General features: G+C 40.5%; 1 protein-coding gene across 2 annotated transcripts in view; it reads left to right on the top strand.

Annotated features, from left to right (window-relative positions):
• LOC126248640 (vacuolar protein sorting-associated protein 41 homolog) overlaps positions 1–27116 on the top strand; it is a 164273-nt gene that overhangs the window by 75831 nt on the left and 61326 nt on the right. For both annotated transcript variants that reach the window (XM_049949824.1, XM_049949823.1), the window contains exons 8-12: positions 8662–8767; positions 14712–14863; positions 14951–15105; positions 18415–18593; positions 18669–18855. In XM_049949824.1, coding sequence (XP_049805781.1) covers positions 8662–8767; positions 14712–14863; positions 14951–15105; positions 18415–18593; positions 18669–18855 — 779 coding nt within the window. The remainder of the gene's footprint in view (positions 1–8661; positions 8768–14711; positions 14864–14950; positions 15106–18414; positions 18594–18668; positions 18856–27116) is intronic.

Genomic DNA, 27116 nt, shown 5'->3' with positions numbered 1-27116 from the left:
CATATGCTAAAGTTTGAAATGCCCACAAATTTCCAGGACACTAACTGACTTTTGAACTATAATGATAGGGCTGCTCAGGTCTGGAGAGAATGTACTTCAGAACTCCTACTTTTGCCAAGTGATTACCATCGTCATAACTTACCACACAGTAGGCATATGGAGTGTTGTGCATGCTGGATAAACACAAGATAGAGTCAGCACAAAGAGAGATATGCACTTTGAAATTCTTTGTCTCATTTGGCTGCCAAGAACATCTGAACTTTCTGAGAATCCCAGTTTTTTTTTTTTTTTTTTATGTTGTTGCACAGTTTTGCGTCCCAAAGTACTAATGTGAAATTTTCTAGCTGATACTCGAAATAACCATCAGAGAATACTGTAAATTTATGAAAAGTAAGATGGATAGAAACTGGAAATATTTATTAAATTACTTGTGCAGCATTTTACTATGCAGTGGTTCAGTGGTGGGGTCTAAGGAAATTCAAAGGCAATTAACAAAAACTAAACCTTTGTAGCAACTTGAAGGAAAATATTTAGAAATTTTTGAGTGTGAGTCTCCTTGAGCAGTGACTGTGCGAAATTAATGCACAGGGTTCTTCTTAAATCACTAACTGTTATAATTTTTTTGAAAAATGCATTTTGTTTATTATTTTGTGTGTCATGTACTTGTAGGGAATGCTAAGTTGAGCACTGTAGATATTTTTAATTTGATTTCACCAAAATCTTTGAAATATTAAAATTTTTATTTATCATTTTGGATAAGGTATAATATTATGGAACTGCAGATATGAGGGCAAAGGTTGTATTCCAGTGTACACAAATGGGGAACAAAGTTGAATCTGTAGTGCTGCAGAATAGGGACTGCTACAGTGTTTCTCTCTTTTTTTAAGTTACAGTGATGTCATTGTGAAAGGCATGGAGTGATACAACTAATGCAATTGTGAGTTACGTCAACATGTAGATTATACAAAACAGCTTGTCACTTCCAGAGTGTCCTTTCACTCTGCAGCAGTATGTGTGCTGATTTGGAATTTGCTGCCTAATTAAAACTGTGTATTGGACTGCGACTCGAAACCTGAATCTTGACCTTCCCAGGCAGTGTTCTTAGTGACTCAGCTACCCAGGCAAGGCTTGTGACTCACCCTCATGTATTAATTTCTCTCAGTACCTCTTTGAATTTTCAAACTAACTCTTCTAATTTTCAAACTTTAGAGGAGATCTCTTTCATATAATGATGGACTAGTAATTCTGGAATGAAGGATCTCTCCTCCTCCTCCTCCTCTTCCTCCTCCTCCTCCTTCTTCTTCTCCTTCTCGTCCTCCTGCTTCCTCCTCCTCCTCCTCCTTCTTCTCCTCCTCCTCCTGCTTCCTCTTCCTCCTCCTCCTCCTACTCCTTCTTCTTCGTCTTCTTCTTCTTCTTCGCATCCTCCTGCTTCCTCCTCCTCCTCCTCCTCCTCCTCCTTCTTCTTCACCCTTTCCTGCTTCTCTACAGGGTAGACATTGCTATATGAGATGTGGTAAAGTTAGTGGTAGTTGGTGGCCTGATGCCCTTCCTTACACTGACACTCCCCCCCCCCCCCCCCCCCCCTTGTGATGAAATTCATTACACCATGTGTCTGCACCTATAATAAGTTTCATGTTGGAATATGAGTACATTTTAAAAATATTTGTGTATTGTGTATCTGAGGTGGGACATCGATACAAACCTGGTATTTACCTAGTTGGATGTGGGAAATGGCTTGAAAACCACGTGCAGCTTGGCTGGCACACTGGCCCCTGTCGTTAATCAGCCAGGCGGATTTGATCCAGATCTGGCAAGTCTTCCTGTGTCCCAGAAGTGGGCATTTTAATGCACTTGGCTGTCTGAACAGGTAGAATAAACATACTGTGAAGAGATGATTTCATTCTGGAAACAATGCCCTAGACTGTGGCTAAGCCACTTCTCTGTAATATTTCTTCCAGGTGTGCTAGTACAGCAAGGTATACAGAAGAGCTTCTGTGAAGTTTGGAAGATAAGATAAAAGTACTGGTGGAAGTAGAGCTGTGAGGGTGGGTCATGAGTCATACCCAGATGCTCTGTCAGTAAGAAAGGCAAGATTTCAGATTCTGTCCTGGCTTGACAAATGGTTTTAATCTGCCAGGAATTTTCAGCTTAATGAGAGTGGTCAAACACTTCAAGCTCTTAAGACTAAAAATAGATGAAATGTTTTCTTGGAGGAATCACAGTTAGGATTTGAGGAAGTAGAAGTTACTGTCTTCAGTGTAACAATAGTCTTCTTTCTCAGAGGCACTGAAACATCAGAACTTTTTTGCCCTATTCTTATGTTCTCACTATTGTGCACTGTGGTATGATATTATAAGGCAACTCTGTGCACTCATGAAGGATACTCTTACCCCAGCAAAGGGTGATCAGAGTAATATATGGTGTCAGTTCATGGGATTTGTGGTTAATAATGAGACACATTCAGGAGGAACTGCAGCATTCACTACGTGAGCACTTTCTTAACTGTTGCCCATAAAGCTAGTCACTATTCTAAATGGTCCATTTCCCACAGACTGGCAATTCAACTTCAGAAAGGTGAGTGATAAAGCCCAGATATTTAAAATCTGAGCTGAAGGGCTTCCTTGTGACAATCTCATTTTATTATGCGCAGGAATTCCTTCCACTTCAAAATCTTTCATTTTATGGTGCTAAGTCATTCATGTGTGTATTTTCTACTTATTTCTCATGAACTTTCTGTGAATTATTTGTAGTACTTGGTCTGTGACTGAATAGATTTGGTTCAAATGATCTCATAAAATGTGATGGGAGAAGGGAAGCTGGAGGAGGGGCAGAAGAAAGATGGAAAAGTGGCAGTCTTTGCAAATGTGAAAAAAGAATGAACATCAGTCATGGTGGAAATTAAAGTCAACATTAGCAGATACTAGAAGAGAGTGTAGTGAACCAAGTTCCAGACCTGTTTTGGCATTGGCACTGGTGGTGGAAATAAAGACAATGATATTTCTGTTCAGAACAAGATGGCTAAACCTATACTCACAGCAAGTTTGCTTTAAAGAAGCAAACTCGGCCTTATCTTCACACTGAAAAAGAGGAAGAATAATGAGAACAACCACATCCTGCCAGAAAGTCAAAGTGTGTTTCCTAGTTTAGCACATTGCAGTCATCAATGAGTTTTCAATGTTTTGCACTACATTTTGAACATGACAAAAGTTACTGCCCACTGGGCTCCATGACTGCTCACACTTTTCAGAAAGCGCATCTGACCAAAATGTTTCACCTGTGTCAGGTCAATACATTTGATTTCTTTAGCCACGTGTTCAATGGACAAGTGCTGGGTGAACTTCTATGATCTCAAGACTAAGGAACAAACCAAGTAGTAGAAACATGTGGCTTTATTACCACTGAAAAATGTGAGGATGATGATGAGTGTTTTTGGGACTGTCATGGTGTGATGCTAAAAAATTATGCTTGTAAAGGGCACACTTACACAGGAGCATGCTATCAAAATCGAAAAGTGTTATGGGGCACTGCCCAAGAGGGAGACTCTGTTCCATGACAACACCTCAACTCATTCTGCACAGGACATATTTACAGTTCCTGCTTCTTTGGATTATAAAATTTTGCCTCATGCTGTATATTCTCCTTACATGTTGCCCAGTGAATTAGTATCCCTCTTTTTTTTTTTAAACCTGAAGAAAACATTCCATGGTCAGCATTTTCAGAATGACTAGAAGGTGACTTTTGAGGTGGAAAATTTCCTGAAGAGCCAGAATGGAGACATCTACAACCAAGGTCTGACAAGTCATCTATCACTGGGAAAAAATGTTCACATTAAAAGGCGAATATGTACAGACTTTGACATAAAGCCTGACAAGCTGCAGCAGAAACTTGAGTCTGAGACATTCACTTAAGATACCAATAAACATGGCTGCTCCTCTGAATTAAAGCCATCTGCACAATCTGGTAATATTTTAGGATGTGGAGACTTCTGGAGGAAGTGTTGTTTTCTGCTCAGATCATTATAGGGCTGCATCAGTATAAGTACAGTTTATACTCAAGAGTTTCCTCACCAAACAGTGGCCACCAGCCACTCCTTGACACCAACCGGTGTTTACCAAAGTGATTGCAACATGATGCATCTTGGACACATTTCTGCTCTTGCATTGACAAGGAATTGGTTATTATTTTAGTTTGATTTTCTGCATGAAATAACTTCAATAAAGCAAGTGAACACCCTGCAGTAACACTATGAATGTATTAACCAATTGTCATTTTTTTAAAACTTGAGGTTGTAGTATTTGCCTTGCATCTTATGTATGTTGTTTAAGCATTATCAATTAGTCACAAGTGGGAAAAGGTCTAAAATGCATAATATATTGTTTACTCTGAGTGTAGTAGAGGGGTGAAAGCTGTGGAGGCAGCTCAAAACAGAAGAATGCCTTATCAAGTGTGCAGTGCATAAGTTTTTTGCAATTAGGGTATGAGGTACTGAGAGTAGCGAGAAGACTTATGATGGAGAAGTTTTCTTAAGATTGCCTTGTTGACTATCAATCTGCCTACTTGTAGGTTTGTCACAAAAGAAATAAAAAGATGCCTTCCATTGAGATTGGAACTGAGAGCTAATGCATCCATCATTTTACAGCATGACCTGGTTATCTCAGAGCAGGAAAACAGCTGTGGCAGTCGTCTCTCCCTTATTTTTGCCAGTGTGAGTGATTTACTGACTCATTGTAAAAGACAAGGTTAGTTCCAGGTCTTATGTGGAATGACATTCCTGTACTCAAAACCAAAAACTGATTGCCCAGTGTCACATTTTAAGTGAAAATTTTTGTGGCGTAACAAGACAGCCACGCCACTCGGAAGTAGCCGAAAGGCACGCGTTAACTCACGCAGGCTAGTAGATAGGTCTGAAACAGGATACGTAATGAATGCTATAAAGAAAAGTACGTAGCTCCTGGAATACTTAACTTTAATCCATCCTTGTGGTACATCGCTCTTGACGATACAAGTGAGACTCTTTAGATACAAGCTATGTAATGCTAATGGCGCCTTGCTAGGTCGTAGCCATTGAGTTAGCTGAAGGCTATTCTAACTATCGGCTCTGCAAATGAGCGAGGCTTCGTCAGTGTGCATCGCTAGCTACGTCGTCCGTACAACTGGGGCGAGTGCTAGTACGTCTCTCTAGACCTGCCGTGTGGTGGCGCTCGGTCTGCAATCACTGACAGTGGCGACACGCGGGTCCGACATGTACTAATGGACCGCGGCCGATTTAAAGCTACCACCTAGCAAGTGTGGTGTTTGGCGGTGACACCACAAAAATCACTCAGGTTATTCTATGGAAATGACAAAGAAATGTCAAGTGAATTTAACAGGATAATACTGTGCTATTCAGGAAGTAATGCTGCAATCACAGAGTTGCCAAACGTATTCCACATTATTGCCAAGTTTCAGGAATACTAACAGCAGGAAGACTATGTTTCCACAGCCGCTGTTTGTCTTAAGTGAGCTGAGAAATGATTACAGTTTGCATCTCAAAGGTGCAGATGTTGGCATGGGCCAGAATACCAAAAGTAGAAGACAGTGAGTTTTATTCCCATTTCTGTAACTAGGTTTAAGGATTAGAATGTAGTTACTAATAGTACTCGGATGTACCAGCTGAAAACTAAACATCATAAGTCAATAACTGTCACAGCTATTTTTGGTTTCCTGTCTGAAGCATACTGAAACCTGAAAAGCTCATTCATCAGATGTAATTCACTTTCTTAGAGCACCTCTACTGATTGTACTATTAACATTATGAGCAGACAACCCGATCATCTCTATCTCATCTATTAATGCTAACTGTAAGAGTCTCAGATTGATGGGCAGTACTCAAGAATCACTTGAACAAAAATTCTGTAGGTTACTCCTTTTGTCTACGAATTACATTTCCTTACGATTCTTCCAATGAATCCTGCCATCCAATTTTTTAATTTAATTAGGTCCTTATACTTTAGGTCACTCAGGGCACATATGCCTAGATATTTTATGGCTGTTACTGTTCGTAGTAATTGATCATCTGTCATGTAATTCAACAGTAATGGTTCTTACTGCCAATTTTTGCACATTTCGTTTGTACACAGTCAGATACTAAGCCTTACATCAATAGCTGATTCTTTGTAGATCTTCCTTCCTTTTTCTAGAAGTCTCCAGGATTGCAACTTTATATCATCACCATGTACAAACACCATCAGAGAGCTTTCGACATTGTCCATCCGATCATTTACATACAGGGTTATTCAGCTGTCCCTACTGATGGGTTTTGTACAACCTGCAATGCCTTCAAAAAACATGCGTTAGATTTTCATGTTCTGTAGCACACCACATGCAAACTATTGGTCATACAGAAATATTTAACAGGACCTTTTTGTAGGGAATTTAATGTAGCTAATTTTGTACTGGGATAAATTTTCACTGGAGACCATGATTTTTGAGTTATCCATTGTACAAAAGTTACCTTCAAAAAGCAGCTCCATCTCCCCACACTCATCCCTTACTAGTCGGGGTTTCTATTATGTTGTTCGTGGTGCTCCATCCTAACACTGTACAAAAATTTCCGACAGTGCAAACCATTCCCAATATTCAACTTTTTTTTATCTCTATTAATTGGGGTATTACACCACCAGCACAGTCATCTATTTTGTTAACATTATTGATTTAAATGTCCCTATGAGGGCAATACAAGAAAACTGACTTTGTAAACACCATGCTAAAAATAATTACATTGACAATCTGATTCTAACTTAGCTCTTACAAGCACAGTAGTTTCATAGTCAGAAGGCCTGACAAATACAGCAATGTAATTGTTTATTTTATGCTGCTAAAATCTATAAAATGGTTAGGTAAAATTTACACAAATGTCAGTTTTACAATTTGTAACTGCTTGACTAAGCTGGTGGTGTAATAAGGCCAGTCAATGAAGACCAACAAAGGTGGAATGTGCTAAATAATTCTTGCTATCATAAATGTTTGTACGGTGGTAGGAGGGAGTCCCATGAACAACATACTAGAAATTCTGACCAGTGGGGGCTGAGTGTGGGAGCGAGAGTTGTGTTTGAAGGCCACTTTTCTACATTTTTCTTGAATAGCTTGAAAACTATGGACTCTAGCGAAAACATATCGAGTACCAACTTTTATTCCATAAGGAACTGTTGTGTGCAGCAGATGTAAACTATAAGAAAGGAGAGGTACACAGCAATCAGTTGCAATACCATTAGTTTTTGTTATTCTTGCAATCTAAAGTTCAGCTGTAAATAGGCATATTCATTGCATTTTGAGTTACAATCCAACAAACGTGTTACAGTACATTTACCTACATTCAATTTCCTAGAAAATGGTCCTATTCATTTTTTTTCTGTAGGACTAATAGTTTGTGGGCAATGGGCAAGAGAATATGAAAATCTCACACATGGTATTTGAACGCACTGCCAGTTGGATAAAACCTATCAATTGGGGCAGCTGAATCACCCTGTTTATTGTGAATGGGAATGGCCTACAATACTTCCTGGTGGTGTGCCCAAATTTGCTTTTGCATCTGATGATTTCACCCTGTTAATGACAGAGCTGGTATGGTGTTATGCAAGCTCATATTTTGTTCACTAGATGGTTGTGCAAAATTGTGTAATATGCTTTCTGGAAGTCCAGGAACACGGCATCGCATGGGCACCATTATCCACTGCAAATCCCCATCTTCTCATTGCAAATTTGTTTTCTACAGTGTACTGTACTTGTATTGCTGTGCGTGAAGTGCGGAAAATGTTACTTGCATCTTTTACATGAAAGTGTAGTAGTCCTGCCATGCAGAGTTCATCTGTGTCGACTACACTCTAATATTGGCATTAAATTGCCAGCCATTGTTCAACAACTATGATTCAACTAGATATATGATGACCGCAGAGAGAGAGAGAGAGAGAGAGAGAGAGAGAGAGAGAGAGAGAGAGAGAGAGAATAAAAAAGACACATTACTTAATGAGAATTGTGTTCAAAATATTGTCTTGACTCAAGCTTATAATAAAAAAGTTTCAGAAGAAATAAAAATGTGATGAATCCTCCCATCCACTATGCTGCCATTGAAGGTAGGAATGTTAGTGTTCAGTGTCCATTCAGTATCAAGAAGATTTGAGATTGACCACAGGCTTAGTAGCTCAAAGAAATGGGGGAGGGGGGGGGGGGGCAGAATCAAGTGTGGCCTTTCACATGGGACTATTCTGGCATTTGCCTGCAGTAATTAAAAATAAACTGTGGAAAACCTAAATTAAGTTTAATGGATGGTGATCTGAATCTGCTGATTAACTATACAGTTTATTACACATGTGGTACCCTCATGTGTTGCTGTCATACCTTTGGCTTTTTTTCAACCTGTAGGTCTATATCTATTCTCTTTTCATATAACGTTTTCCCATGTGAAAAATTGGAAGATTCATTTCTGATCTCTGAGAGGTGTTTCCATGTATTAAAGTTTGATACTGTCAACTGCTCTTTCATGGTATCTGTTTCCCCTCCATTGTTGTTCGCATTTGAAATAGTCTTCTTATTATTATTTTGCTGTGTTAATTATAGAATGAGTAGTATTTAATCTTTCTGAGAATACTGATTAACAACAGATAAATATTATTTTCCTTTCAGAATGTCTTATTGAAGAGAATCGGTTCTTTATTGTCAGCCCCAAAGATATTGTTGTGGCAAGCCCTTATGATGCAGATGATCGCATTCAGTGGCTCATTGAACATGGGTATGTTGCTTAGTTTTCCTGTTTTAAAATAAAAATGTAATGTATATAACTGAGGGGGTATTTGTTTCATTCATTTTATGAGGCATGGTGCTAATTTGGGTCCTTTAATTATGTTATGGATGGAGTGCCATATGAAAAAGTGCATGAGACATTCTTGAGCACTGTAGTGGCTTATAGCCAGCCTACATTTACTTCTGGAAGAGGTCAAATGCATACAAAAATACACACAAAATATTAGATCACTTTATCAAAACTTGAACGATCTGAAATACTTAACATGGAGCAATTAATGTACACAGGAGTGACCATCTGTTTGTTATTTTCAGTGAATTTAGTCACTTGTACAATACAGAATGATAGTCTCTTCTCCATGTACAATTGTCTATAAACTTTGATACTGTTCTGACTTCTAATACAACATACATTGGTGGATCTGAAGTAAGACAATGCTGTCGTCATAAGCAATAATTGCAGAGTAGCCTGAGTGGCACTGCACTGCAACATAAGTACTCTTCCAACAGCAGTGGCCTATGGAACCTCTTGAGATGTCTTTCATTCGTTACTACATCAGGCAGCGACTGCCCTTATTTGTGGTTCTGTCATGAGGTACCATCTTTGACAAAGGACCTGTAGGACACACGATCTTGTTGTTTGGACAACACCACATCCATCCTCCACCCCCATCTCCCACCCAGAAAACCTCTAGACCATCGTCATGCGGTGTTGTGTCGTGATTATGGTGGAGGGAGGCCTGAATGCAGATGAGGATGAGGAGACAGGAAGTGTAACTATAGCTGATGGCAGCTGTCTTTCCGCCCCCAGTATCTGCCTTGTGAGTGACCGGGAACACCGGCTGCAAAACTGGCCACAGGCTGCACACTCGCATGCAGTGATGCAGACGCTGTGGTCAGGTTGACTGCAAGCAGAACTCAGAGATTGTCACGATGGATGTCTGGGATGATACCTCAATAGACATTGGTTCAGGTTGCAGGACTGTCAGCGACTGCATGATTTTCAATCTCTGGTCACACTTATGCAGTCCAGAGGAACCTTGAACATCGTAAAACAAACAACCCAAGACTTTTGATGACATCATGTTCCAACAACTATTTCTTGTGGCTGAAACTTTGTCTGACTTAGCAGAATGAGCTCTTTCTGTGGCAGTCGCAAAAGATGCAATAGAGTATGGTGACAACAACTGTGTAATAATTCTGCCAGTGACTTCCCAAAGAATGGTACAAGGAAAGAAAAATCTTTTATGGCCTCCTCCCATGTGTGAGAGGAGTGGAGTTTCTCCATGTGACTTTTGAACGTTCAAATGAACCATTTGCTTCACTGTTAGACTTGAAAGTGAAAAGGAGCAGTAGTTGCATGTTGTATTCCGCTGGCAGCACAAAGCTGTAGAAAATCAGATGACATGAATTGTGGTCCATTGTCTGAGACAAGGACCCTCACATTTCATTGTGGCTTACTTCAACTGTGATTTGACCTTTTAAAGCAATAGGCCATTTACTGTAAGTTACCACACTTTGTTTTTTGTATCCAGAGATGGGCAGCTGATGTGCCAATAAGTTTAGTTAAGGTTATGGAGACACCAGTGTCCCTTAGTTACAGACAAAACACATGACAGAGGATTTCTCAATTTTTTATTCATATTGTGAACAACAACAACTACTACTACTACTACTACCACTACTACTACTACTACTACTATCACCACCACCACCACCACCACCACCACCACCACCGCTACTTCCACTTGAATTTTTTTTTTTTTGCATACAATGTTGTGGAAGCGTGTCTTTTGTATGCTATATTCTTGGGCAAATGTGATCTCACACTTTAGTTTTGGTGTTATTAACTATGTTCCTAAATGAGTTAAATGCATCTTTTGTGAGGGTGACACAGGATCTAATGATGGTGATGATGATGTGCTGTATCAATTTTCTGGTATCGGCTGTACGGGAGTTCAATGCCCATCGAAGGACATGGACCTAGAGGGCTCATAGTGGGCATAGCATTGCCAGTGAATAGTCTGTTCTGTACTCACATCTGATATTGTCAGTTACTATCATCATTGTACTATGGTCTATTTGATAATAGCCTTGCTTAGCACTCTGTTCTTTTCTCTGGTCACATTTTGGATACTCTCTCTCTTTTTTCTAGGCCTGTTGACATAATTGTGGCAAATGTTTTCACTTTGTACTTCGTTGTTGTGTAGGCTGCTTTGGGATTGTCCTAGTTTGTGTCTTGTCCACTGTCTGTCAGCCGTGTTTAACTTGGCTATCACTTGGTATCATGTTCTCTTCTGTAGGCGATCCTTCTGCCTTGCAGCTTCGCTAATTTCTCTCCTGGGTTCTGACATGCACTGATATCCAGCTACTTGTGGATATAGCATTGGTGAGGAGGCAGTTGTTCAGTAGCATGGACACTAAATTGATTTGCTTGCTGAAGCAACAACTAATGCTGCAGAAAAAGCTACAGATAGGCTTGATACAGAAGTAGCTTCAGCTTCAGGTGGACAAACTCTGAGCATGTGAGACCATTTGCTCCAGTCCTCAGCACCCTGAGCTATTGACAACTCCTTGCATCCTCTATCATTTCTGCCTTTCAGTGACACTACAGAGGACTGACACACATATTTGCATCACCTGAAGCAACATTTCAAGGTATTTCATGTCACGGATGATTCATTGCAGCAATTGTAATTTCTGTCATGGGCATCACCAGATATGTTTTTTCTGCTCCGAAAATTAGACCTCTGTCTGATCCCGTCATGCTCTCCTTTCAGTAGATCTTCATTCTGTTGACTAGTTATTATTTCCATGTGGTTATCATCATGTGGTTGCCTCCAGGCTTTATTTTCATCAGTGCCGTAAACGATTTCACTTGCACTGGTCAAGGCTGCAAGGCTTCGTACACAGACTCCTCGATTCATAATCACAGTTCAGCTGGCACCCAATCCGGAGAGTTGCACAGTGCCATTGAAGCTGGATAACCAGTTGTAGGAGGACATCTTGTGCATCGCACTCCTTGTCAAAATTTTGCGGGCTGCTGACAAACAACTTTTGGTGAGGCCACAAGTTGTGGCAGTTAAGGCGCCTTGTGCCTTACAACGGGACCCCTGCCTGCGACTGGACTTTTGCTGGATTGAAAGCCATGCTGAAATCAGCCCCTTGCCTCATACCATTCACTTCTAGTCACCCGTTGGATTTGGCAGCCAATGCATCTGCCTATGGCACCAGGATGGTCTTGTTTCACAAGAATGGGAATGGCTCAGAACAGCCTGTAATGTAAGAGTCAAAGACATTTACCCCAGCACAGCAAAACTATTCCCAGCCAAAAAGAGGCATTGGCAATAGTGTTTGCTATTGAAACAAATTCATGTCTACTTTTTTTGGGATGAAGTTCTCTCTAATTATGGATCACGTGCTGTTGGTGGCATTATTCGGGCAGTGCTGAAATTTGTTTCTCAGTAAATACAATTATACCATCTAGTAAAAGCCCATGGCACAGCATTCCAGTGTTGACACATTGTCGTGTCTATCCACTGGGCCAGACCCTGACTTCGACCAACAGGGAATCCTTTACTTTCACATTGACACCAAGCAGTAACATATGTTGGATGGTTTCCCAGTTATGGTTGCTTGTGTTGTCGCCACCACATGCTGGGACCCCCACCTTGTGGCAGGTCCCATAGTATGTGACTCATGGTTGGCCAACTTACATCACCAACTTGTTGACAACCAAGTTTAACTCTTTGAAATGTATTTCTCACATGCTTTCCATTGCAAATGATGTCATGCTTTTGGTCACTAAGACTGATGCACATTGGGTGGACATCCCACCAGAATTGAGCCAATGGGTAGTGAGCTGGCTGAACAAGGGTCATTGGGGGAAATCCCACATGAAAGCATTAGTTCGCCATGTGTACTGGCCAGCAGTCAAGAGTGACATTGAAAGAAAGCTGTGGACAGCTGCATAGCATGCGCCCAGCACCAGGCCGCACTCCAACAATCTTTGGCCCTTAGCCTACCCCTCTCCTCCATTAGCAAAGTGTCCATCTCTATTTTGCAGGCCTGTTTTTGGGGTCAATGTGGTTGCTCATTGTGGAACTGCAGATCCTGCTTCATCTTCTGATGCCGACCCCTCCAGAGCCCTACTCCTGTCCCTCCTAGCATTACGTGCCTGGCCCGGTGTTGCATCGGTGATGCATTCTGCATCTCCATGAATCAGTGCAACCTTCTGGTGTGCCTATTGCCAGTGAAGACCCAAGGGACACTGCTGGGTAGCCCCCTTCCTGCAGCTGACAGTCAAAGGAACCACGTCTTTGCCTGTACCTCCATTCCACTCCCACAGCAGAATCTGGGGCATTTCTACCTATGTGTTTGTGGGGGGAATCTGATATTAGCTAAGCGAGAGCTGAGGGCTCCCTGGAGGACATGGTCTCAGATGGCAAAGTGTCGCTGCAGCACTATGCTCATGGTGTGTGTGTGTGTGTGTGTGTGTGTGTGTGTGTGTGTGTGTGTGTGTGTGTGTGTGTGTGTTTGGGGGAGGGGGGGGGTTATGCGTTCGCCATCCACCTTTCCATGTGAATACAATGCCAGTAGAGTTCTTCGTGACAAGTATAAATGTGACCAGCCAGCAAATGGTCGGTCAGTTCTGCACTTGCATGTGATTTTCCTCAGTTGCAGTCATTGCTGTACTACAGACTATTCGATGATGACCTAGCTTACCTTGTTATTTCTGTTCGCATATCAGATTGTCTCTGTCTCTCTCTTTATTCTTGACCTGTTGACATTGTTGTCATGAAGGTTTTCGTTTTGCACTTTGTTATTATGTAGGTTGCTTTGGGCTTGTCCCAGCCTGTCTTGTCCACCATCTGCCAGCCGTGTTTAGTTCAACTATCGCTTGGTATTGTGTTCTCTTCCACAGGCAGCCCTTCTGCCTTGTGACTTCTCCCATTTCTCTCCTGGGTTTTGACACATGCTGATATCCAGCTACTCATGGATAGAGCAGATTTAACTTTGAGATCAATATTGTAAAGGATACAGTCCCACTACACGTAAGTCACTGTCAAGTATACATTGTTTAGATGAAAAAATTTTGAACACTGGTGTCTTGAGAACATAGACAATGATCTGACTTTCTCAGTGTGCTAGCTTAAACATCCAGGTTGGGAACTAGATGCACAATTACATAAAAAATTAAAAACTGCACACTGAATGGTTGCCTGTAACGGAAATATCTCTCGCCTGAAAAACATGAGAAAACATTGCAGAAAAGTATTTGAAACTTCCTTCATCTTATCAGAAGCTGGAAACACATGTGGTGTCAACATCATTGTAGTAACCCGTAATGTTGATGCTAATGTAACCATATCGCACTCCAGTGTGTACCTAACTAAATTATTCTGCAGTTTCAGTAGGTTTACAAACTGGCATTGCTGTTTATCATATGCTGTTTTTGCAGTTGCAACTGCTGCTGCTGCTGCCATATTTCCAGAAATGTTGTGTCCATGATGCACTGCTAAATATGCAAGGGTTTGAATCTTTCTTGACATTTTTCTGTCTTTCTGTACATAATAAAACATGGATTACTGTTAAAATCAATTGTCTCCCTCTTGAGAGAGGAAGAGAGAATTTTATTGGTGAACCAATAGCTCATATTATGATTTAAACCTATGTTGTGTGTGTGTGTTTTTTTTTTTTTCCCTCCATGTAAAATATCTTTCATTCAAAGGCAGCTGCATGAGCTGCATGTCACATTTATATTTCATACTGGATAAGTTTTCAATTTAGTTAATTTCCAAATGAATATACAGTAGGCCCTAGGTAATGCAAGTCACTGAATGTGGCAATCCACATGAATTTGTATGTTGTCTCATTTTGAAGTTACACTGTGTTAATTTTTCTCCTGTACCCATGTTCTGGAAAATTTTCAGGAAGTATGAGGCTGCAATGGAGGCTGTTATCCAGTTTGAAGGACGTGATCTCAAAAAGCATGATTTGTTGAATGTTGGGAGAGCGTATCTTGATCACCTGCTGTCAGTTCAAAGGTATCAAGAAGCAGCAGAGCTTTGTGTTAAAATACTCGGTAAGTCCAGCGTCTGTACTTTGGTAGTGGATGATTTCTGTTCTTAATTAGAATGCAGTTATGTTTTTCTCCGTTCCTTTTATTCAGGGAGAGACAAGAGGCTCTGGGAAGAAGAAGTGTTTAAATTTGTTCGGCTGCATCAACTAAGAGCTGTGAGTCCATACTTGCCGAGAGGAGAACCTTCTCTGGACCCTCACATATATGAAATGGTTTTGTATGAGTACTTGAAAATGGACCCAAAGGTAATAGAGCTGTTTTCATTGAGAGAGAGAGAGAGAGAGAGAGAGAGAGAGAGAGAGAGTATGTTTGTGTGTGTGTGTGTGTGTGTGTGTGTTTGTGTTTGTGTGGTGGCGGCAATGATGATGATGTTTGGTTTGTGGGGCGCTCAACTGCGCAGTCATCAGTACCCATACAAAGGCCCAATTTTTACACAGTCCAACTTTGTACACAATCCAATCTAGCTACTGTCACGAATGATGATGATGATGATGATGATGATGATGATGATGATGAAGAAATGATGATGAGCATCCCCGGGCAGAGAAAATCCCCAACCCGGCTGGGAATCAAACCTGGGACCACATGATCCAGAGGCAGCAACGCTAGCCACTAGAGAGAGAGAGAGAGAGAGAGAGAGAGAGAGAGTGTGTGTGTGTGTGTGTGTGTGTGTGTGTGTGTGTGTGTGTGTACACGCACTTGTGCACACGTGAAAGCAATAGTGCGCTGTTATGTGTGACTGGAAAGATCAATGGTAACAGCAGTTAGTCTGTAGAGGGTCTGCTGCTACTGTGTGTGTGTGTGTGGGGGGGGGGGGGGGGACAATGGCTAGAAAATAGTCATATATAGTGACAACCAAACTGGCCATAGCACAGAATTACAACTGTCTCATCAAAATGGCAGCAACAGATCATGTAACTTCATAGTTACTAAAGGAGAGATAGAGGAGATAACTGTGAATGTTATAGACTGCCTTGTCTGCTGGGTACCTTTGAGGACACGCTGAAAAGTAACACCTTTGAATTTCTTAAGTAAACGCTCTTAAAACCTTTTTAAATAAAACAAAAATTACTAATATTCTGCTTCTTCATTCTTCATGTCTACTTATTTCTAGCCCTTTACCATTAGAGGGCTCCTCATTGTAGCATGTAACATGGCAGTGTGTAATAAAACTACATCAGTGCCTGAGCAAGAGTGTGCTATAATCGAGTTTTGAATTTGAAGGGTTTGTCCACACATGGAACACCCTCTTCTTCAGCATGACAGTGCCAGAGCACACATGAGTACTGCAACAATCCAGTGCCTCGGGTTAACTGTCATCAATCAGCCTGCATAAGGTCACAACGTGGCCCCATCCAATTTTCATTTGTTTCCAAAACTTACAGAACACCTTCGAGGACTGCACTTTGATAGTAATGAAGTGGTGCAAGCAGAGGTGAGTTTGTGGCTCTGTCAATTAAGTCGAACATTCTACAGTGACAGTATCAACAAACTGGTCTCTCATAGCAAGAAATGTGTTTCTCATCAGGGTGACTATGTTTAGAAATAAGTATGTAGACATGAAGAATAAAGATGCAGTATGCTAGTAACACGTGTTTTATTTAAAAAGCTTTAAGAGTTTTCATATAAAAAATTCGGAAGCATTACTTTTCAGCATGTCCTCGTGTAATGATTAGCATGACGTGACTGAGGGAGTCGAGTAGATCAGGATTGTTTAGCTCATCTACATCTAATCTGCAGCAGTGCCTTAAGGATCTTGCATACATATATCTGTGTTTCATAGATGACAAATTTATCCAGTAAGCTGATTCTGAGGTCATGTTTTGGGTAAATTACACAGCAACCAAAGTTGTTGACAGGTACACCACTGTAGTGCCAATATAAAACAATGCAAATTTTAATTAAGAATCTTAATCTGTTGAACTGTCCCATAGGAAGTCAAGGAAATCCAAAATAAATCTGAAACTTTTTGATCTTCAAGATGGCAGTAGCCTACACTCTTACCAAGCAAGGTGGTGCAGTGGTTAGCACGATTGCATTTGGGAGGACGATGGTTCAAACATGCGTCTAGTCATCCTGATTTAGGTTTTCAATGATTTCGCTAAATTGCTTCAGGTGAATGCTGGAATGGTTCCTTTGAAAGGGCAAAGCTGACTTCCTTCTGTAATCTGATGGGACCGATGATCTCACTGTTTGATCTGCTCCCATAAATCAACCGCCCAACCAACCTAAAGGTAAAGACCACAGTCTGGCCGATGCCAAGGGTCACTAGTCTGCTTTTGCAGAAATCCTGTATTTGTGATAGGTTAGAGAACTACATGGGATACCAGTGAGTGCTGATTAAACAAGAATCTGTATGTGTGACTTACCTTGAGGAAATGTCAGTAGATTGCTGGGAGCTCACCAGCCTGAGCAAAGAAGCTGTCTTGTAAGTGTGTGCAGACAGCTGAAGCCCTTCGTGATGGAAGGCATAGATAATCTTCAAACACTTTGGTATTCTTGCCTCATATTACTGATGCCCGTTGTCCACCTGTGATAGCATGGAAACTTTCTAGAACTGAAGCAGCCATTCTTTCCTTTGTGAATATTATTTTGTAGCCAAGAGGACATAGGTGAAAGGGTAAAATTTTGGTTGTCTGGAATGTATGTAGTTCAGTTGATTTTTGTCATTGAAGTAAATATCTTAAAAACTTTGGATGTCACCAAAGTTTCAGTATCCCAAAAGTAACATTTCTACTACTGACCAGTTTCAATTCAAAAGTCTCAAGTAATGAAGGAAAATAATAAACTGATCCAGCAAGTGTTAAGTGCAAAATTTACACTGCTTAAAAATCATTCAGTTGGGAGTTTTGTATTGGGAGACACAAAAAGTACTGTAACTTTTGACATGTGTCATGGCAGTCATGGAGCGTGGGTGCACTGTGTAACTTAGATTTTAAGGTAGTGTTCATGGAGCACTGGAATGGATGAGACTGCTCCTTGCTTACAAATATTTTACCAAAACTAATTATACTTTGAATGTTGTGACTTCCAATATTTCTTTTTTTTCCCACCATAATGTGTGTTGCACAAATTTTTAGAGATTGGAATGGTTCTGTAAGAAAAGGTCTATCTACCATATTACCCATGTTGATTTAAATTGTCATCTGCTCAGGCTGCAGATCTTGCAAGAACAGGAGTTACAGGGCACCAGTGCCTTATATGCAGTGCTCTCTCTCTCTCTCTCTCTCTCTCTCTCTCTCTCTCTCTCTCTCTAACACGCTTGGTATCACCCTGTCTCTCTCTCTCTCTCTCTCTCTCTCTCTCTCTCTCTCTCTCTCTCAGATATCACGTGTCGTAATCTCTCCATAGTATTACAGGACTGTAGGGAATAAAATTTACCTATTTACATAATGATTATAAAAAACAGAGCCAATTCTTTTGTCAATGCATGTTGTTAACGTGTGTGTCTTAATAGTGAACTATTAATTTTTGCATTTTACTTTTCATTTTATGAAGTTGTTATGAAATACAGCATATTTTTTTGTAATTAATGACTGTATTTTATTTTTCAGGGCTTTCTGAAAACAGTGAAGGAATGGTCACCAACACTTTACAATGTTCCTGCTGTTGTGAATGCTGTACTGGAGCATCTGCTGGTAAATGATACAGACAAGACACTACTGTTGGAAGCATTGGCCATCTTATATTCCCACGAGCACAAACACGATAAGGCTCTAGCTATGTACCTTAAGTAAGTTCCTAAAGTAAGAAATAATTGTTTCTTTTGGATTATTTTTCTTTTTAAAAAAATACCTTTCCATTGTAGGCTGCATCATAAGGATGCCTTCCAGTTGATCCAGGAACACAATCTGTACAGTTCAATCTATGACACAATAGAAGAATTGATGGATCTAGATTCTGAACAGGCTATTAATATGTTTTTGGAGAAAGATAGAGTTCCTGTTGATGTTGTTGTAAAGGCCTTGGAAAACAACCATCGTTATCTGTATTTGGTATGTTTATTTCACTGATATGCCTTGTTAAGTACTTAAGCTATTTAAGTTGCAATGGAAATTAAAATTCTACTTGTGTTTACCTTTTTTCGATAGTCATTACACTGATCTTGGAGATGTTCCAAAAATCCTATCTGGTGTAGATGTTACTTTTGTGCTTTACAGCTGTAGTCTTGTCTCGTGAATTGATGATGAAATTTTCATATTGGGCAAGAGTTTCTTGGTGAATATTTTGAGAAATAATGCAACTCACTCTGCAGGGACAGAGATTGTGAGTTATTTCAAGTGTCTGAGTTTTGGGCATATGTCTTCTCACTATACAGCCCTCCCCCCTCTCCCTCTTCCTCCCACACCCTACACACCTGTGGAGGCTGCAGGAGACAATGCACGAGAGAGCACATTCTGAATGAGCTCTGGTATGTGTAAATTTACCTGGACAGCACTCTCCCCAATCAAGATTATGTCCCAAGTTTAAGAAGAAAAATCTAGAGATATAAGATACATCACCATGTTAGTCTGCTGTTGACCTCTGTCATTTCTGTGAGGAAATTTGCATGCGGCACAACTGCACTAAGATTGTCAAAATTTTAACTCCAGACTCTAGTCTTGTATTCATACAGACACTGACCATCAAGAGAATACATTTTTCTTCATTGCTACTTCAGTGACAGAGCCAGATAAACCCCAGTCTCCTCTAGAATTACAGGGGAAGAAGATGAAATGAATATGCTCATCTTCTGTTCCTGAGGCAACTCTACTACTTTGAGCACTTCACTGGGTGCCAGAACAACAGTAGGAAAGAAAATAAATACAGACATGCCTCTTGTGTAGGCAGTGGGCAGTGTATGAATAGCAGCAGAATGATTCTCTCTCTCTCTCTCTCTCTCTCTCTCTCTCTCTCTGTCTCTCTGTGCATGTGCGTGTGCGCACTGCTAGACACTGAACTAGAAGCAGTTGTTGTTAATGTTAAGGTATATGAAAGTCTAATGGCAAGCAACAATTTCTGCTCATCACACAGTGAGATTAAATATAAAAACATTGATGACCTACTAGAACAGCTGCTACAGTTGTTTCTGTAACTGGGAGACTTCAACACACTCAGCCCATTGTAGAGCTTTACAAGTAAGTCCTAAAACATAATATAGCTGAGAAAATAACTATTGGGATTTACTTATGTATACTTGATCCTTGAGAAACAACACACTTGACGAGAAGACACAGTATCTACACCAGTGTCGACCTTGCAATTGGTAGTTTAGTTTACACCATGTTTCAATGGAACATTCATGATCAGCTGTGTGACAGTGACCATTATCTAGTTATCTTCTCTTCTCCAAATCAGAAACCAGTAGATTTACTTTGCTTTCCAAAGAGCTGATTTGTCAGCTTTTAGCTGCAGGGTGATGTTGGAAACTTTTGCATGTTGCTGAAAAGACAAGTTCTAGTATCTTGTCTCTTTTTCCATCAAAAAATTGTACTTTGGTGGTCTGAGGAGAATGCAGCAGCCACCAGAGAGTGCTAACAGCCATTTCAGTGGTAGAAAAACCATCCTCCATGACCAGCTTGATCACATTTAAAATATTGTACATGAAGGCAAGCTATTTAATAAAAAAGGAGAAAAGGAAGCTGGATGTTATCCATGAGAGGATATATCCCATCTTCATAGGTGTGGTGTAACCATTGTCATTTCTGTGACCATTATGTTTTTGTATCATTGACAAGAACTGAATTTAATGGTGGTACTATTGTGAATCCTTTTGGTATTGTCAACACTTTGTGCCATACTCCTTGAGCAAAAAGTATCACACTGTATTTTTGCATAAACAGGTAGCAGTATGTCAGCTTGTCATTCTGTACACATTGACCAGTGTTCGATAGTGACCCATTTTCTGAATGAGAGCTTCACAGTTAACAAACATTGTTTCAAGACACACCTCCAGATCCTGACAGAATTCATATTCAGATGATTAAACACCTTAGCATCAAAAGTAAAATATTTGGAACAGTTTTGGGCATGCAGACAAGTGGTCGTTTACTACACTCCATGATATTTTGACTGGGCACTAGCCAGTCACCTTCAAGTGATCTGTGGAACATTGAAGATGACCTCCTCATCCCCCAGTTTATTAGTGAGCTGTGTTTGTTCTGCACACGTGTGAGATTGTGGTGACAGGCTGACCATTCTATCTGGCAGGCAGTGCTCTCACTGGTGAAATTATGGAACTCAGTTGTCCTTGTGGCTGTCACTTGCTGTTGTCATTGGCATGCTCTGTCATCTTCAATTATAGCAAATCACAGAAGTGATGGTGTGACACACTTTATGGAGCAATAATTGTGATGATAGGTGAGTTGCCCAATTCCACCAGCAAGGACATAGCCTGCCGAGTAGTGTTATCGGCCTGTCACCACAGTCTTATAGCATGCACGGAATACGCACAGCATGCTAAAAAATTGAGGGGTGAGGATAGTCTTCTTCTGTTTTTGATGATTTCTGGAAGATGACTGGAAGATGCCCAGTCAAAATATTGTGGAGTGTAGTAAATGACCACTGGCTGCAAGCACGAACCTTTGAATATCAATGTTGCTGGGAACATTTTAAAATTCAAGAGTAAGATTCATATTCTTAGGATTTTCAATCATGTAGGGCAGAGAGGTGAATTTCCTTTCCACTGAAGAGACAGTATTGTCGTTACACTATTGAAATATGAGAAGGACCCATATTTTCAGAACTATTATAGATTGTGCAACACAGTTGAAAGGATGGTGACCCAGCGTCTGTTATGGTGCCTCGAATTCTGTGAATTTCTGTCCCAGTACAAATGGCCATTTGTGGCTTGTGATCCACTACCAATCATCTGCTGTTCTTGTAATCCACTTGCAGAAATGCCTTTGTGCACCTTCATCACTTAATTTCTGTTTTCTCTGATTTTCAGAAAGTTTACAACACTGCTTGGCTCTAACATTGTTGTGGTAAATGGGGAATTCAGCTTTTATCCAGAATTTCTTGTCTCCTTGACTTTTGTTCAGCAATTAACACATATAAAAGAATAGAATACTCCAGAGATTTGTCGTAAGTGTCACCCTTTTTGCTATTGTGGTCAGGTCCTTTGTTTCACAGTCACTATATGTGAGTGATTTCTATCTACACTGCAGCACTACATCAATGGGTGCTGCTGAACACCAGTTGTAGGAAGCCAATTGCATAGCTAATGCTTGATTTTCAGCCACCCCCTTTCCCCTTCTCTTTATGCCCCTTATTTAGAAACATGTAATGTAGTTTCACAGTCTCAGGGCAGTACATCCCCACCTTGATGTCTCCATAAATAATGATTTCTTAAATTTGGCTGAGCTATTCCAATTCCTGAGTTGTTTCTTTGGTAACAAACTTATGTGGCTGCTACACAAATCCCAGCTGAAAACCAACTATATAGCAAAAATATGGACGGTGTCTGACAAGCTCCATCAGTGGGCTTCTAGAAGAGGTTGGCATGCCACTGCCAAGAGTCTGACACTAGTTGTACTAGTGAACTGTGCGGTAATCATCTGTCAAATACCCAGCCACTACCCATTAATCTTGTATAACCTACTCTATAGGCTTTTTATGCACTGCTTCAGAGTTGACAGGATAACTGGTGAGTGAGTGGAGGTTTTAAGAAATGCCTTCCAGCTCCTTTTAGTAAACTACATCCAAAGACCTCCTCCTCAGGTATAATGATAAAGTATACTTAGTTTTGAGTTACATCTTAACCTGTTCCATAGATCACAGGAGCATGCAGGTTTTACCATCTTCCTGCAGCTACAACTTTTTGTCCTCCACAAATACCTCGGTGCAGAAATTATACAGGATGATTTTCCACTGTGTACAAGTCTACGGATTGATCGATGAGGGGACACGGAACAAAAAAGGTCCAATTGACTTACGTACTGAACTGCATGGTTTCCATGTTGGAGACCACTTATTGAATCATACTTTGTTACAGAGACTATGGTCTAATGTGTGCTGTACCATCCAGCAACAGTTACATTATGTCTGGTTTCCTCCTAGAGGAGAGTACTGCTCCTCATATGTCGTGCCCTAGCACCCGCTCTTGCCATAGTAATTGGTAATGTTTTGTCTGATTCACTTCTCTTGCTGACTCACCTTGTAGTGGATGTGATACAGTGTTGTCACATTGGTCCCCTATTCAAATCAAGAGCTTGCTGAATGATCCATGTGTGTACTTACAGAAAGGCAAACGGCAATGGGCGACGGGCACCTCAGCATTCAGTATTTGCAACAGTGTTCCACCATTTGTCTGAGACAGGGTCGTTCCAGGAAGCAGAAAATCATGAAGGATGTACCCGAAATGCTTGGACACCAGACGTGGAGGAAAATGTGATTAACACTGTGGAAGGTGACCACCATGTTGGTATCAGGCAGTTGGCGTGCCAGTACAGGGTAAGCCAGGCAACTGTGGGGAACATTCTCCATGACAATTGTTTCTACCTTTATTACTTGAAGTGTGTGCAGGGATTACTAGCAACAGACTTTCCAAATTGGGAACAGTTTTGTCACTGGTTGCTTCACCAGGCAACCACAATTCTGGGTTTTATGTCATGCATCCTATTTATAGATGAGCCACTTCACAGATGAGCCACCTTTACGTGCAGTGGTATCTTCAACTTTCATAATGGTTATCTGTGGGATAGTATGCAGAACCCCCATGGTATGGTGACAGCGAATCATCAGCGTCAGTGCAGCTGGCATGTGTGGGCCAGCATAATTGGCAACCATATTTAAGGGACCAGTCTTCCTTCCAAGCCATCTAACAGGTCAGAACTATCGGCATTTCTAGTGGGTGACTTTGTCTCCCCTACTGGAAGAAATGTCATTGATGTCTTGAAGGATGATGTGGCTGCTACATGATGGTGCTCCAGCCCACTATGCCATTAACGTCCAGACGCATCTCAGTTGTGTCTTCTCTGCTTGATGGATTGGACGGGGGGGTCCAGTTGCGTGGCCTGCTCATTCCCTGGATCTCAACCTGTGCAATTTGTGGTTATGGGGCCATCTCAAAAGTATCATGTGTGTGGAACCTATTCCAGATAAGGGGACACTGGAGCATCATATTCATGCTGCCTTTGACACTGTTTGGATCCTGCCTGGCCAATGCGAACATGTGAGACAGAACATGCTACAGCGTGTACACACATGCGTTGAGGCACATGGAAACCATTTTCAACGCATATTGTGACTGTGGCTGCATGGTACAATGTGCATTAGACCACAGTCTCTGTAACAATGTATGATTTAATAAATGGTCTCTAGCATCAAAACCATGCATTTCTGGACATAAGTTCATTAGAACTTTTTTGTTCCGTATCCTCTGATTGATCAATCCCAAGAGTTTGTCCACAGTGGAAAAAATTACCCTGTATATAGAATGAGCCAGCTAAGAGAAATCACCCAAAATTTATCCAAAATGAGTGAAAATAACAATGTGTGATTTTCACTAAGTTATAGTGGACAATATATTTAATTTTCAGACATTCACAGGTAATATTTATTGTTTATAGTTGCCTTATGACACCAACTTTTTTTAAAAAATAGAACTACATATTTTTTTGTGACCTTGAAAAGAGTTTGAAGAGGAAGTCAGTGACATAACATGTGTGGAACTTGTTCAGATATAACAAGGTAACAGTACTTAACACCACTCTCCTACCATCTGAAGAAGAGTTCCCACAAATATCTGCCTTACAGTACCAAGTACAAGCAAACATGTAACTCAGTTACAGTTTGTGTGTTTAGTGTTGTGATTATAATTTCAAGTGCCCAAAATGTTAACCTTGAACATTGATGCATGCTATACAATGATGTAGGACAGACATTACTGCCTAATGAATTTCGCAGTACAGTACAGTACTTCACATATTTGGCAGTTGTAAGTGTGTCATTGCAGAACTCTTGTTTCAATTCTCCCCACAGATAAAAGTACAAAGATGTTAGTCCGGTGGTTGTACAGCCATTTTGTGTTTCCCAAATGACAAATCCAGTAAACTCAAAATGTTCTGTTAATCTGTAATAATTTGGGTGGAGTGGGTGGTACATCCATCACACTGGTACCACATGGGCTCGTGTAAAGTGAGAAGTTTTACAGTAATTTCAGCAGCTTATCTGTTAGGAACAGAAGCTACTTGTGGTTGTCAGAGTCTCATTAATAAAATGGTCCAATGAAGCAATTCTTGAAAAGCCGGCACTGCATGTTGACAAACCAAGGTGGTTGTTTATCCACTTCTCTTAGCCAGTGTGGATTTTGGACTGATCAGTAGTGCATATTGCGAAGATTGATTTGTATATGGTTTGCAGGTGACACTTATCTGTGTACAAAATCTCAAATGGAAATGCTGTTTCACTTTGCAGTTTCTGTAAACACCTTGCAGCACTGTAATTGATTTTCAAAGTCATTGCCATGAATCTGTTGATGGAGTGAAATGTAAAAATGATGAAATGTGTTGATCATAGTATTCAGAGCATTTTTCAAGCTGCCTCATAGTGATGTGTAGGTTGTATGTTACAGATGCTAAAATGTTATTTGTATTTCTCTGAGCAATTGCTGATCTTTTTCGTTGGCATATTTCATTCTCCACACTTCCAGTTTGTTGAAATTTTGTATTATGTGTGCAAAGACAGATTGAATTGGCTGAGCACAATAAGGATAGGTTTCAGCACACAACTGCACTGCTGCTGTAATAGTTTGGTGACTTTCACCACAAGCAAAAACCATAACTGTTGTATACATCATGAATCTCTGAATAGCTTCATGAGGAATTTGACTGATTGCTACATCAGCAGAACCCAGACTGATGAAATTCAAGAGTGCAGTTAAACATATGAACTGTATCTGCAGTATGTGTTTGCTTGCATTTGGTGCTGTAAGGCAGATGTTTGTGTAACCTATTCACCTGACTGCAGGAATGTTGCTTGTGGTGCTGCATACCTTGTCACTATTTGATCAAGTGCCACACATCCACATATGTTATATTTCTGAAGGCCTCTTTGAAGGCTCATTTCAATGCCACAGAAAAAATATAGTTCTTCTAAAAAGAAGAAAGGTCAGAAAATTTGCCATACTGTTGCTATAACTAGCAAAAACAACACCTCAATATATTTACTTTATTATGTGATCGCTCTATGCTTGTGGTTATAGCTTGATACCAGTGCCTACCAATTTTAATTGTATATTACAGCACTGAGGATGGTCACTAAGTGACCGAAAATCGATTTTGCTGACAATAAAACAACAAAATACGGCCAATGCTGATTTTCCTTCCAATTCTATCTACTGTTTGGTCGTGATGCACACAAAATGCCATGGAGTCGCCAATCAATATATTTACTTATCCTGGATATACGAGAGAACTTCAGAACGTAGGTTATCAATGTTGTCCCACACTAAGATCATTGCAGAACAGGAGTGGCACATTGTCGGAGGAGAGTATATGCTGTGGCACTCCAGCAGACACAGATATGCTGTGATATGGGTAACAGGTGCATCACAGTGTAGGGCTGAAATGACATAACAACTGGGAATGTACTCCAAAGTTGAAATACACAGGACGGTATGAGTCTTATGGGCAAAACATCTAAATTTCACATAAATTCACCATGAAATTCTGGCAGTGTACAGACCAAATACAATGTTGTGTCTAGCCATAGTGAAATGGTGTCAGTAATTTGACTAAAGCCCCACAGATATGGGCAACACTGACCAGGAAGGAAGGCCATTGACATGACAACAGATGACAATGTCCAGGCAATCTAGAAACTGACTCACAATACTCTTAGATTCTCTGACAATAAGGATGGTTACAAAGTGGTTCTCAAGTGACTCTGTGGCCAAAGAGTGGATTTCTGTCATCCAGAAACTGAATGATTTGTGGACCATTCTGACCATGACTTGGTGACTATATTGAAAAATAGTGTCATGTATCTTTGCCACTTTGAAGCACAATGCAGCATTCAAGAAAATTTATTTGGTCTGCCATAATAAGGTATAACTTCCTTTATGAAGTACCCTTGTATCTGGGGTGTCCTGTCCTGCCCCGTATACAGACAGATTGCTTTGTGTACAGTGGTGCCTATATACTAAGAGTGTGCAGTGTGTTCTGTGCTGAGATGATAGTCAGCACCTGGGCTTTGAAACAAACTCATCAGAACTTGAGAAAACAAAAATTTGCTATTGTACTATGTCACCTACAAGCTACTGATCAGTAGTAGC

Source organism: Schistocerca nitens, chromosome 3, assembly GCF_023898315.1.
Source record: "Schistocerca nitens isolate TAMUIC-IGC-003100 chromosome 3, iqSchNite1.1, whole genome shotgun sequence".
In the NCBI taxonomy this organism is placed as follows: domain Eukaryota; kingdom Metazoa; phylum Arthropoda; class Insecta; order Orthoptera; family Acrididae; genus Schistocerca; species Schistocerca nitens.
The sequence above is the reverse complement of the archived record's forward strand: the minus strand, read 5'-3'. Positions and strand labels throughout refer to the sequence as shown.